This window comes from Dromaius novaehollandiae, chromosome 1, assembly GCF_036370855.1.
Source record: "Dromaius novaehollandiae isolate bDroNov1 chromosome 1, bDroNov1.hap1, whole genome shotgun sequence".
NCBI classification, from domain to species: Eukaryota; Metazoa; Chordata; class Aves; order Casuariiformes; family Dromaiidae; genus Dromaius; species Dromaius novaehollandiae.
This window is the reverse complement of record NC_088098.1, coordinates 35,886,339-35,900,960: the sequence shown is the minus strand read 5'-3', so window position 1 is coordinate 35,900,960 and position 14,622 is coordinate 35,886,339. Positions and strand designations below refer to the sequence as shown.

The window sequence follows — 14,622 nt, the reverse complement described above, 5'->3', positions numbered from 1 at the left end:
TGGAAGGTTAATGACAGTCCAAGCTACCAGGCAAAGCAGCAGATGTCTCTCCGAAAGCTTTGTTCCTCAGACACAACTATTCAAAATACTTGGGAAACAGTCATGTACAGCTTCAAATTTGATCTAGGCCATTATTTACTTAATCTAGCATGGAGAAGAACTGTAATTGGAATTTCTCAATCTGATTAATCATTTAAGCAACTTCTTTGGATTCTTTGCTTTTCTGTGTATTTCACAGCCCTGTTAGTGTATTGTTTGTTTGGACTATATGTAACAAATGATGAAAGAAGACAGGCATGCTTCAGCAAGGAACATACCCCAGCCTTTTACAAGGGCTGGATTCAGAAACAACTGCATGAACAGTGTTCCAGGAGTTGTAACGTGCTGCATGTAGAATTAGCAGAAGGTGCCTTTTGGCTCATCCATTGACAAGTCATTTTTTAGGACACTTTTTGAAAATGGTCAATAGCCTCAAAAAAAAAAAAAAACAAAAAAAAACAAAAGCAGTAACAGCTGGTTAGTATGGTCCTGTGTGTTCATTTTAAAACTTTATCTGGTGGTAATTTTCTTAAACAATTTAAAAGGTGATCTTGGGCAACATCTGTAGACAGCAAATCAAAAAAAATCCAGAAAAGCCCTTAGCAGTTGTTGGATGCAAACAGAGCCCTTTTGACAGTACCTTTACTGAAAAGGCACCCGTCTCACATGAAAAGGTAGAAACTGGGCTATGGATACTGGGCGTTAGCCACACTTCTGCTGGTTTGCTAGATCCTGTGCAGCACATGAAATTGTAGATAAAATAAAGTTCAGAAAGTGAAACAGAAGTGTAGGTTCAGAATGAGGCCTGCGTGTGCAACAAGACACTGTTTTTTGACTGATGTCTTCATCATAGCATTTTATCTATTTGAACTCTATTTTTTGTTCTCTTTTGTGAAGTGCCATGGATAGTCCACAAGTCAGAGGAATAAACTTGGTTCTGAGTCTGTCACTTAAAGCAAAAAGGTTCTACAGCTGCCTTCAGTTTAAAATCCCCCAAAAGCATGAAATCTCTGAGAAGACAGTGGAGTCGTAGCTGAGTGAAGTTAGGAAGAGCTTGGATGTTAGGTCACAGAATTAAAAATCTGCATGAAAGTAAAGCAGCAGAAATTCCAAAAATGAAATCATTGCCTTAAAGAAATAAAAACAAGGAGTATATATAAAAGAATCTTTATTTAAAGCTTTTAAACACAACGTTTAGTTTCCTCAGAAAAGGAAAAACGTAACACTAAAAGACATAAATGCAATACACATGAAAGTTCTTCTCTTAAAGGGAACTATATTCTGTGCAACTTGAATGGATATTTACTTTAATGGTTGCTGAATGTACACCACCTGTAAGGGCTGTGCAGAAGGTATGCAAAATGATAAGCCATTAAAAAAGTGTGTGTGTATCTGAGTGGTGGCAAAATTGCATAGTTATTTAAATTCATTATTAAACAATGTTTAATAATCATTCAACTATGTGTACTCAGAAAAGAATCCAAGACTCTGCTTTTGGAGAAACTATTTGATATTTCAGGATTTATGTAATCATCATGCTGATGTCCATTAATTCAGTGTGAAAATAAGAACTCTCCTTTAAAGCCATGCTCTTTAATTTAAAGCAACATTTACAAAAAAGGGCAATAACACATTTTAACCAACAAATTTTACATGTATAATATATACTTCAAAGATACATTTGCTTGAAGTTTGTATAAAAAAAGCATGCATCAGCTAAAAGCAGCAATTTTTCATTTTCAGTAAGTTCTTACCCTTGTTAAGATACTTAGTTTTTATTTTGTTTTTTTTATTTACACTTTGCACAACCTTTAAACTACGAAGTGACTCAAAAAAAAAAAAAAAAAAAAAAAAAAAAAAAGAGAAAAAGAAAAAGAAAAGCAAGCCTCAGATGTTACGCATGACTGGGAACCTTCCCTGCCTGACAGTAGTTAACCCCCTCCTGGGACCAGAGAGATGCCTGCCAGCAGTGAAAGCTGTTCTCAGTGACACATGGGCCTGTTGGAGCTTCAAAGTGCAACGTGTATTTAAGAGTACAACCATGCTACGCAATGTGTGACACCCCCCCCCCACACACACACACAGTCTGCATCTACCTGCCTGTATTGTGAATAATCAAGTGAGAGCAGCAAATAAACTTAAGCCAGATATGAATCGTGCCTCTCAGAGTCATTTTTGCACATTGCACAGGAAAGTACCACAAAAGCAAATATCCTTTTTAGGCTGAGTGAAGTGTTACGCAACAAAACATCTATCTTCATGGGATAACTGCTGCCCAACCATATATGTAGGCAAATAAACACTGAGTAAATTACTTAGCATTTTAAACCAGTTAAAGTTAAAAATTCAACTTCTTTCTTTTAGCAACTTTAGATTAAGGGAGGGAAGAAAACAGTTTTTCATCTGTATACAGCTGCTATTTATTCATTTCAGTTTATTCAGTTTCACTGTGCTTCTAGTAATTTTCTAGTCCTTCCTGCAGTAACAGGGTTTCCTGAAACAAACAATTATTCTTGTTGATGCTTTCTGTAAGAATGAGAATTGGTTTTCCTTCGTATTAGACTTAAAGAGGAAAAATCTGAGTCTTTTGTGTTTGGCCTCATAACCAAACACACAGAAGTTTAAGAGACAGTGACATTTAAACAAGTTTACAAAAAATGGAACTGAGTGAGAAAATGGAACAAAAGAATGGTCAGAAATAAATGCAACACCTTTCATCAACAACTATGTAAACTTTTATTCTTTCTATATCAACCTGCTAACTAAAGTGGCGGCTATAACCATTTGTGGAATAACATGGCACATACTTGCTCCAGTGTGCTAGTTAATGATACTAATACGCAGTATTCCACAGGTGCTGTTCAACAAAAATGTAATCCTTGCAGTGAATATTAAATAGAATCAGTGACCCAGCTACTTAACATATCAGCTGTGTGACATTTTTAAAGGATAAAAGCAGCAGACTATAAACTGGAAAATCTGAAGTGAAGATTCGCTATTAAAGATTCTCAAATATTTCAGTATTCAACATTTCTAGCCTTTCTGAGAAACGTTAGACGTACTAGAACAAAGTAATTTTGGCTTCTGTCTTGAGTACTCTGCACTTTTAGCCTACTCCTTCATGCACTTCAGGCAGACAAAATTCATATACAAATACTACCAAAAATTAGTTACTCTCTTTTATAAAGTACAATAAAACCACTTGTTCATTAAATATGACTTTTTCACAATGTAATTTCTTTTAGTATTGAAATTCAACTCCTGAACCAGGAAAGCTAAGACAATTACCAAAAATAATTGTATACTTTCAAATTTTGTTAACGTCTGACCATTCCTTTAACCTTCTTGCTCACATAGTCAAGGGCAAAAGAAATTATCACCCAATATAAGTCAAACTTGAATCCTCTCCTCTTATCACCACATCTTCCAGATAAGGACTCCTAATGTTATTAGGGCAGTGAAGTAGTAATTTAGCTTCTTGGTTGTACTCAGAGATGCAAAAGCATTCCAAAGGAAAACAGCACCAAAATATTTTCACTACATTAATGTTGTATCAGCATCCATCTCTATTGTCATTTAGTACATCTTGTATGGTTATAACTCACTAGTTGTATTAACAGAAGGGAAAAAAGAAAACAAAGCCATAAATCTTCTTATGTGCCTCTTCGTTTGCAATATACCTGCCTTTTTATTTTTAATGCTACTATTAAATATTCTTCTTGTAACTGTGATTTACAGTGTACACACATTTTTGTCTATACACGTACCAATAGACTAATTCAATAAATTAAAGCTCAAAACACTAACTGTATGCACAGGAGTATGTACAAACTGCAATAAATTAAAGATTAAAACGTCTATGGTATTAAATAACAATCCGAGAGCTCTCTAAGTACAAGTGTGAACTTCTGTGCCAATTTTGACTACTACTCAAGGACAAATAATTGTTTATCTGTCCAAAAAACAGTGTGATAAATATAAGGCTCGCTGCCATTACTGCTTTTGGCATTTCTTCTGTCTACATTTACAGAGGTCCAAGCACAGGTCAAAGTGACTTAACAGAGACAGATTCAGAAAGGCCAGTCTGTTACAAGTAAGTGCCTGAACACCTGCGCCGAGTCAGTCCCGGCCCTCAGCACTTCCCGCAGACTGCTGCACGCGCACATGCCCCTGCCGGCGCACCTAGAGGAGCTGTCGCTCACCTGCCAGCTTCTTCACAGGAATGACAGGAACGGGGCTAGATGTCGCTACTCATCGCTTCCTCATTTGTAAAGCAAGTTTTGAAAAAAGCCATCTGACACTTACTAGAAAGTGTTAAAAATTGTTAAGGCAAAAAAATACAATTCAGAACAAAGAGTCAGTCTGCCACACTAGTTTATCCAAGGATGCAGAACCCTAAATTCCCCATTTCCTTAGTATTGTACAGAGTAGAGGGTATTTCCATGGCTGTTCCCCACAGAAGAAGAAATGCTAGGGAAGTAAACTTTTAGATCACAAAAGGGAAAAATCCGTTGTGCTGTATGCTCTCCTTTTACCTTATGCCAAGGCAAAAGGCTTTAGGGGGAGATGAAATGTTATTAGAAGGAAATTCCAAAGCTAAGTAACTGTGAATAACAAGGGTCACTATGCTGACCATACATGCTTTTTTGCGAGAGTTCCCCCCCCCCCCCCAATTACAAAGATAACTTAAGGGGCTGTCAGAGGACAACAGGGATGTTAAAATTTGTTCCAATAAAAACTAAGAATAGCTGCTCTCCCATGACTGTAGTTACATAGCAGTTACAGTGACCATAGAGAAGGTATGAAACTGAAAAAGCTTAAGGCAGCGTAATGGATAAAGCTTCCTTAGCACACTCCCCATTTTATCAATGCTCTTCCTGAGCATACAACTTCTCAGTTCTCTCTCAGCTAGAGACTCCAGGCAAGATACGACCACTGTTTGGTTCTGATCTGCAGGTGCAGTGGACGGGCCTTTGAAGCTTCACTATACTTTATCAAGTAACATAAGAAAAAAATAACAGGAAGCAGCTGTGAATTAAGGCAGGTAACCATCTGTTAGAAGTGTCACTGCCTGAAAATGTAAAGACCTGTCCTGCTGCAACAGAACAGTTTCACAGAAGTGCTGTAACCTATTTAAGCTTTAGTAAATACTTCATCACAATTTCAACTCGGTGAGGCTATCTGCAACATTTTTGACCAACACATACAAAGCATGCATACCAGTGATAGCACAAAGGATTTTTCCTGTATCAGACTAAAGGATTATCAAAACCCAGCATGAAAGGTTATTGTCGACCAAAGCTTTTAAGTTATAACTTCAAGAATGGAGGAAAAACAAAACAAAACAAAACAACACAACACACACACATGACCCAGGTAACTCAGTCTTTACCTATCACAGAATTTCTTTGCAGGCAAATAATAATCAAGTGTTTAACAAGTTTGTATTGTACAACTTTTAGTTCCTTTTATTTGTCATTTGCCTAGGTACTTCCTTGTATTCAGGGTGTTTTTGCTCCTGATTTATAGATACTTTATACTAGAAAAACTGTATCAGTTCTGACACTAGAGCAGTTATAACAGTAAGTCTTTGTACTAGTACACAGGTATTGATGGTTCTATACTAGTATTTTAAGTTAAGGAAGCTATTTAACCTAGGCTTGCAGGATGGTAAAAACCATACAACTTCTGCATTTGGGTTATATCTCCATACATGGAACTCTCTTGACTCAAAAGCTACTAATCTGCCATTCTCCCTGTTGGACAGACTAGTAGTGACTACCTCTAAAATTAAAAAGCTGCTAAAATGTGCAATTCTTTTCCTAAATTTAGTTTTCCAAAGGAAAAAAGAAATACAACTCATGGGTGCAGAAACTATCCATCTAAAAAGCAATTCAAATTAATCTAACCATATCCTGAAGATATTTTAGCATACAAATACATCCTCACATTACCTTCTATGAATTCACCACAGAACTTAGTAAACTTCTTAATAAAGGAACAGATAAGTTTCACAAAGCTTTTGGCCAGTATAGTAAGGAGAAAAGAGTTAAAAGCTGTAAGTGTCAGATCAAATTGTGACAAATTTTCATATTACGGTCTTTGAATATTTAAATTAGTCAAACACCTGGCAACAGATTTTCAAAATTCTTGTGATACAAAGAAGTAAGAAAGACTACTTAACCTAACAACAACAACAAAAAATCTACCTGAAATAGAACTACACAATTTGTTTTTGCAACTAGAGGTGGATTTTTTTAATATTTATTCAAGTGAATGTAGTGCTCAAGCTGTATGACATACTGCTGAAGTCAAAAACCACTGCAGAAAAAATACAAATCTCCCCCAATATTGCCTAATTTGCACAACTTATTATATAGACAATCCTTCATTTTCCTTGCCTGTTTCATGTCTTATGCACACTGCTAAAATAATCAACAGCACAGCACAGACCACCCACCGAATCTCACAAAATCTTTTCAGAGCCTATTTCTTGGGATGTTTAAGAGGTAACTGTAAGACTGAATTTAAGTCCATGACTTCTCAGAACACATTCATACAGCAGTGAAGTTTACAATGCAAGTTATAAAAGACACTGTTTCCTATTCTATTTCCAAATCCTTAAATGATTTTCTACCACATCTTCCCTCATTTACTGGTAAGTATCTAAAAGACTTTCCCCATAATTTGACTACTGGGAGGAATTTAAGTCTTGGGAATGAGGGAGACAAGATTCTATTCATTTATTTTACTGACTTATTCGGAGTTCTAATTTTTGCCCAGTTGTCTTCAGCAGGCAACAGATACTGGAATCTAGAAGGTCTTCTATCTTCTTAAGAGGAGGAATCACCATCAACAGACTCTTCAAAAATATATCTCCCCTCATAACCACTAAATTCATTTTCAATGTGTGCTTAAACCAGTAATTCAAACGTTATTAACCTGTTTGCAACATAAAACACTTGGAAAGGCAGACTGTTAGAAAATGGGTTATTTCTATTGAGAAGGATTTAAAATCTTCAAATTGACTGAGTATTAGGCTAAACTCTATCAATTCCAGTGCAATATTGATTTCAGCACCACCTTCCACATCAAATGTAAAGACACCCAAAATATTAATATTCCAATAAGTATACAAAAATAGTTTCTTACTCTCTTATTTGCTGTACCAGTCTATGAAGCTCCATTTGCTGCTTTCCACTCAACATCCTTCTAACTAAAGTAAGTTAGCACAATCATCTGTATGGGCTGTCTGCACACTGGACAGGGTTTGTTCCTCTTCTTAAGTTTTCTTGCGCATGTAAAACATGACATAAGATGTCCTGTTTTGCCATGTACTATGCAGCCATTTTTAGGTCTGCTTTGACATATGACACAGGGCTCTATGCTGGTGATGGGCAGACTGGATTCCATACTTTCCTCTTTGTCCTGCACTTCTCTTTTCTCAGGTTCCTTAAAATCCTCCTGACTGCTACAAAACATGCTGCTAGATGTAGACGGCTGAGAATACTCTTCGCTTTCCTGGGACTCACAGATTTGTACTGCTTTATCATCACTTTCCTCCAAAGCTGGTTCTTTATCTTCAGTCATTTTCACTTTCTTGCAGTCGGGAACATCAAAACCTTCTTCAGACTCCAGGTGCAAAGAACTTTCTAATTCACTTTTTTCCGGTTTATCACTCTTTTCATCCGGAAGCCAGTCCTCACGAAGGGCCCAGCATCTGTGGCAATGTCGTGGAAGCGGGGGATTCATTTCACTGCATTCAGCACACTTCCAATAATCCTTTAGTGAATTAAAGATTGAAACAGTTAAGCTACCTGGAACTCTTACAATTGAAATATTCAGAGAATACAAAGAATTTATTACTGCCAAAATAACAAGTCATCTTGAGCTATCAACTTGTTTATAGCTTAAAAATTCCATTCACTTTTTGATCCCAGTTTGAGAGTCTGGAATAGAATAGTCTAATTTTTAAAAGACTCCAATTTTCTTCCTTCTTGCAGTAGACATGTGAAATAAAAACAGAGATAGAGAGGGGTTTTTTTTATTATTATTATTATTTCTTAGCCAAAACTGAAGAAACTAGACCACAGAAGTCTTCAGAGAACCTCATGAAGAGCTTTTTGATGAAATGGCTACCGTTTCCATTATTTTCAGTGATGAGCTCATGAAATGGAAACTGTTTTTCAAATGACTAGCAGCACTCCGATTGGAGGAACAGCCTCTGAGCTGTTGCTGGTTGGTGCACATTTATTTCCATCGGAAATAGCCAGAAGGATGCTGGTCTGCCAAATGGCTGGGTGAGGGCACTCTGAGACAGCAGTACTACACAGAGCAGAAAACATCAGCCATTTTAAAGACAGCTGTGTCACTGTCTCCGAGCCTACTCCATAGGCTGCACTGAAAACAGACCCTATCCCATTAAAAATGCCTTTTTTTTTTTTTTAAATAAGGAAAGAGACCCTCCTTAGAATTAATGCATTCTGTAGAGGGAAAAAAAGAACAAAATCCCTTATTTGAAAGTCTTGAAGCATTTTTTAGTTTGAGTCCTGAATAACATCATCAGCATCAAAAGCTTAAGACACCAATATTAAATCCTAAAAATAATGGACAGATATATTTTTCCATACATAAGAAGCACTATGTTTTCAAATGGTGTCTGGCCCTGTATTTTACACACATAGTGACATAGTGGAGTCCTGCAGAGCATCAAGGGACTGGAACACTTCAAATAGTTTTGCACAACAGCTTTATTCAAGCTTCGACAGTGAAAAGCAACTACTAATTAAAATACACACTGATTTTTAATTCTAGACAGATCTTTAAAAATATTCAACATTACATTTAAGAAGAACTCTAGCTACCCTTGAAGACACAAAATAACTTATTTTAAACTGGGGTGAGGGTATATTTTATTTACAGCTGTCTACATATTTTGTTCCAAATACCATATGCCTGCATTTCTTCCCACAATCAAGAACTGTCTCACAGAATTAAAAAAGCCTCAAAATCTACTAATTTTACAGTACTGTTCTGAAAACACAACTTCTGAAAGGTTTGCCTTCACATCTCTATACTACCGATTCCTTCATTCAAGACGTACAATAAAACGAGATACTCTGATTTATAATAAAAGCTTTTTAAATATACACAATATTTTAAAGAATATTTCCTTTGCATTTTGCACAAAAAGTCAGCCTTAAGCTCTAAATAATTTTCTTCCACTAAGCCAGCACTAAGCCAGTGAAACTGTAAGTTAGTTTTTCTAAAATGGATTAGGAAACTTATTAAAAAAATTTTTTTTCTTTTAAATATTAATGTTCCTTAATACTCATATGCTGGTAATCAAACTATTAGCTTGGAATCTTCAAGCATGCAAGAAAAAGATAATTTACATTTCACTCATAAGCCCTGACCTGCTCTGTCCATTCACCCAATTTATGATGCTTTGCAAATCAAGGATTTACTCACAGCTAGAGAAATCTCTGGATCTTCGTCAAATGAATCAGCATCACTTTCTTCATCTTGATAAATAGTCAACTGATATACCTGATTAAAAAAAAAAAAGAAAAAAGGCATTGAAAGCTCTGAAGCACTTTTTGACATTCATTTTAAAAATCTGTTTTCTGATAACCACTTTTGATCAAATGTAGTAAGTTTGATATTAATAAAAGCTAGAAAGTAACTCCTGATAAAATCTGATAGCTAGGTTTAGAAAAATTTCTGTTCATACTTGGGACACACAGTTTGACAAACATAGACTAGACAGACAAAAGGGACAACTTTCTCATATAGTTCATGTCAACCATGAGTGAGAAATGCAGCAGTAAGAAACCCAGCAGTAAGAAACGCTCTCTTTTAACACTATTGTTAAGGAAACAAAACCAAACCCTCAATTCTCTCCCCCTCCAAATCAGTCTTATCCCAGGGTGCAGCTCTGTGGCACTCTAAGCCACTGTAAATCAGTACAGCCAGTTCCATTCTTCTACTCCCAAGTATCATGATCACATACGTCCCTGACTGATTCTGCCTTTGGTGCTTACCTCATCTTGCCACAAGCTAATACAGCTCACTGAAACAGCAGAAAACTAATTCAGAAAAAATAATTTCCCACTTCATTCCTGACATTACAGACATCTAAATCTCTTGAAAAGACAGGAACTACAATTTTAACAAGCTGTTGTCTCCTAATGGAAATTTCTAAAATTGTATTTCAGCATATCTCTATAAAACATTTAGATTCATGGAGACAAATAATTTAGAAGTATCCCTCTGCAAAGAGTTACTAGGAAAGTTCTCATTCAGCGTCCAGAGTTAAGCTCAAATATGTTCCAAATGAATATTTCTGTAATTAAAAATGTAAGATTACACTCAAGCACACATAATGCTCCTGACTCCAGCTGCTAGGGAGTGATGTTGAAGACGGACAGACAGACTTCTCTGGGCTGCCAGGGTCTGTCTCAAAACCTGCACAATTCCTCAGTACAGTTCTGGATACTGGACTGACGAGTGTATAATTGTGGCCCAACTGCACAGGCACATAACTTGATATAAAAAATGACTGGATGCAGTTTGTCATATAGCATATGCAGTCCTGAAGTAAGTCTAAAGAATTACTGCTTCTATTTGTCAGAATCCCTACATGAAGTATTCATGTAATTTTCCTTCCCCCGCTCACCTACCAATCAAAAAAGGCAAATATATACCTCATCATCTTCATCTGTGAGCTCTTGTCCTTCTTCATTATGGCTATAATCTTCTGAATAAATTGACTCAACCTCAAACTCTACACTGAACTGGTCTGAAACAGAACTGTGGTCAAACCAATCAGAGTTTTCACTTAGTGAACTGGCATCAAGATCCTGAATAAAGAGAAAGAAAATATACATTCAGCCTTGCCTTAACATTCAGCCTTGACATTCCCGTTAAGGTGGCTCCTAATAAGATAAAACTGAACTATAGTTTAATTAGCTATGGAAGAAATGAAAAGAGCTGCTGTTAGATGGAACATTTTTATGATACAGACTGATTATATACCTGGGTAAAAATAATTAAAGCTTTTAGATCTGAAAGCTTTTTGTCAGCTTTGTGATAGAAGCAGCAGTCAACCTATATTCAGCTTAAAGACTGCTTCTGCTGTTTCGCAAAAGTTCTCCTAAAAAGCATAAGAACACATGCAAGAAGATGCTGTCTTTTAGCTCTGTGTCATTAAATTCTCTGTCCTCATCTACTTGTCTTTTTAACTTTCATGTCCTTCTTTAATTTGAGACAGTGGTTAAACAATTATCAAACAGCAAAAAGTGAAGTTACAATATTAGTTCCGTCAATTCAAAACACTATTATTTGACTAGGAATACAATTAATTTAGCTTTTTATTACTTAGCCTAACCGTAAATAATCTGTCTCAGTGTTTGCTGAAAACAATAAAAAAAAAGTCAGTAAGAACTAGGCAAATAAACACAGCATACCATCAGGGCACTACTATGTACAGTTATCAGAGTTGCACTGTAACTACCATTTGCCCAGAACTAGATACTGTTCTAAGTTACAGAACATCTATGACTACTCTTCTTCTTCTGTCAGTCTAAGAAAGTACTTCTTTTAAAATAATACAAAATAGATTCTGCACTTTTTTAATACTGCGATAAGGAAGACCTACTTGCCTGACTTTCTTTACAAATATTCGGAGTTTATATTTCACATTGAGCTTTGTCAAAAAAAATCCAAGACAGAGCTTACTCTACACACATACACCAACTTCTCCTTCAGTCTTTTCTCTTTCCCCAGCTTCAATTCTCAGACACCACTAAAGGCACTGCTGATTTCAGTTACTAATACAAGATTCTAAGAAGCACATCCACGGTTGTGGTATCTGCAAAATCTGTACCACAAAAAGCATTTTTTGACTTACAGGAATGGAAGGAGAATCTGCTGAATCACTGCTATTGCTTCTTTCACGGCACAGCCCACTGACTACACACCATGAGAGACTTTCATCAAACGTCAACGAAATGCTGTCTGACTTGTGACGTTTTCTTCTGTCACTATGCGGATCATCTGAAGAATTTTCTTCTGGGCACATTAAAGAATTTTTATTAATCCAAAAACATCTATGCAGTGTGCAGTTTTGCTTGTTCTTTATAGCAGCTTAAAATATAATTTGCTTATTTAGAAGTTCAAGAAAAATAGTTCTCCAGTATTATTTTATGGAAAAAAGTAAACGCACCAAAAGCTAATTTCAAGGCGGCACAGTAACACTGAGAAACATGAGAAATGTGGAACGCATTCAAGCAAACAGTAGTTCAGGGGCTGGTTCTCCCTGCTTGTCCCATCAGTACAGCTTGCAAATGGCAGCTTCCATAGTTAGCAAATACAGTAATTGCCAAGTTAGAAATCATTTTTACCCCATTTCACACAAAGCACTTAAGTTAAACCCCTCCTAACTTTAAGAAATTCAGTTAGGATCCTAATTGTCCTAGCTCCCCCTGCAGTCAGTATACAGAAAGGCACTTTCAGAGGGCTTATTAGCCCCTTCCAGAATTTGGAGGCAGACAAGAGCAACTAGCTCGCAGGTCAAACACACACAAAGGATCTCATGCTAGGCAAGATAATTTCAGGTATAAGTTCCAGACACTTCAACAAATCTATCAGTTAATAGTTGCACTACATGTAATACTATTTACTCAAAAGGATTTTTGTAACGAATCCTTGTATGAATGAGTTCGACCACACTCTAGCAAGAAAATCTTCAGGACTAACATACTATGTAAAAATTGAACTACAAAAAGCATTGCTTTGAGCTGTGCGTATTAAATAATTTTAATTTGAAGGCAGAAAAGCAATGCTTTCTAAGTATGTCACATTTTAAAACAACACTGTATAGCAGCATAAGGAGGAGTAGGGGGACAGCATTGTAGTGGTAAATACGTCAAAATTCAGCTCCACTGGTATTTACAGAGCCCGATAAGAAATAAGCTTATTTAAAAAGCACTGCAAAAATCAGTATGTGGTAAGCGCAGTGGAGTGAAAATTTCCAAAGAGGACTGACAAATTGGTTCAACAGACTTTGGTAAGAGCCTGCTGCCCCCTACAGGTGCCTTCTGCACACACCCTCTATTGCCCAACTTCTCCCTTGCCTTCTAAGAACACATCCTGACAATCCACGAGTCTCCAAGTCTTGAATCTTTCATTGTAAAAGAAAAGAGAACAAAACACTTGTACATACTTTGAGACTTCTCTTACTTTCCCTTGGTGCTTCTTGGCTCAGCCCCTCTCTTTTCTTTTTCCGCCCTGAGAGCCCCACCAAATTTGGTGCCCCCAGGCCCAACGGTTGCTCCTGTCCATCGTTGTCCTCATTAAGATGTCATGGCTCCATGCTGTACTGATAATGTATCACCACAAGGTTTCTATACACTATATAAGCGGCTCCAAAGGAGCCGCTACCATCCCAATTTAACAAGAATAGTGGTTTAAAAGGAAGATTTCCTATAAATTAGAAAAAAAGTGTATATAAAAACACTACATTAAAAGAACTTTTAAGGTTGTAACAAACTAATAAATGGATGCAAAGACAGAGTTAATAATCAAACCTACAATAAGTAAGCACAACACAGGACCTTATGTGCTCTGGGTCATGCCTAAATATTACAGGTTATGATGTTTAACTGTGAGTTTCCATCCTTTCATCAGTTTTAGTTACAACATTAAAATGTTCTTTTAATCTAGTGCAAACCGCTTAGCAACGCAGTACAGTTTTTTGGGCTGGCTAATATAACAACGACCCATGATGAATAAAAAAAAAAACTACACAAAAATTGAGGAACTGAGAAGTGTTCCCAAGCAACTTAGGAAAGATCTAATCGTTGCCCAGGTGATTACAAGTATCAAGTTATGAGCTAATAAAGCAAGCAACGAAACAAACCGATGTGAGAAATTGCAAAGTAATATGTAAGTTGGAATGTAGAGAACACTTGCACTGAGAAATTTAAAGTTATACAGGTTTATGCAGACCAGCTTATTTGTTAATTATCAGAATAAACACTCCACGTTTTGAAAATACATTTGTCAATAATTACTAATTAACCACAGCAAAGAGAAGGTGGAGAGAAGTAAGAAGCGAACAGACTTTTTTTTTAAGTGCCTAAGGAATGTCGGGAACCCAAATATATCCAAAATCATCCAGTGAAATAACACCTTTCACTTCTGTGTAACCAACTAAAATCCAGTGCAAACCTCTTTTAGAGGGCAACAAAAATTTTAAGTCTTGTGGTCTACAGAGGGAACTGAAATGAATTTGACTATATCAGTCTATTAATAAACAAAAGTGTTCTCACCATGAGGTGACACAATTGATAAACTTATTCACATCAGCAGGACTTGAACAGATCTGTGAAACAGCTTCTTCTATCATCTTACTAATAGTTCTAGAGATCTGAACTGTAAGACAATATTGGAGCAACGCAAAGAATCCTGTATTTCTATCAGACTGAACATCTTCTTTTAAGATAAGCAGAGAAACAGCAATAGTATTTGTCACCATCTTTCAAAAAGTCAGCAAGACAACAGATTTTTTCTTAAGTGAGC

General features: G+C 36.4%; 1 protein-coding gene across 2 annotated transcripts in view; it reads right to left on the bottom strand.

The window, feature by feature from the left end:
- Positions 1 to 1,190: 1,190 nt before the first annotated feature.
- MDM2 (MDM2 proto-oncogene) overlaps positions 1,191 to 14,622 on the bottom strand; it is a 45,821-nt gene continuing 32,389 nt past the window's right edge. Inside the window, exons 9-12 of one of the 2 annotated variants that reach the window (XM_064508886.1) lie at positions 11,951 to 12,111; positions 10,746 to 10,901; positions 9,511 to 9,588; positions 1,191 to 7,821 (exon numbers count right to left, since the gene is read on the bottom strand). In XM_064508886.1, the coding sequence (XP_064364956.1) occupies positions 7,252 to 7,821; positions 9,511 to 9,588; positions 10,746 to 10,901; positions 11,951 to 12,111 (965 nt within the window). In that variant the 3' untranslated portion in view covers positions 1,191 to 7,251. The remainder of the gene's footprint in view (positions 7,822 to 9,510; positions 9,589 to 10,745; positions 10,902 to 11,950; positions 12,112 to 14,622) is intronic. The other variant, XM_064508889.1, reaches the window with a different exon arrangement.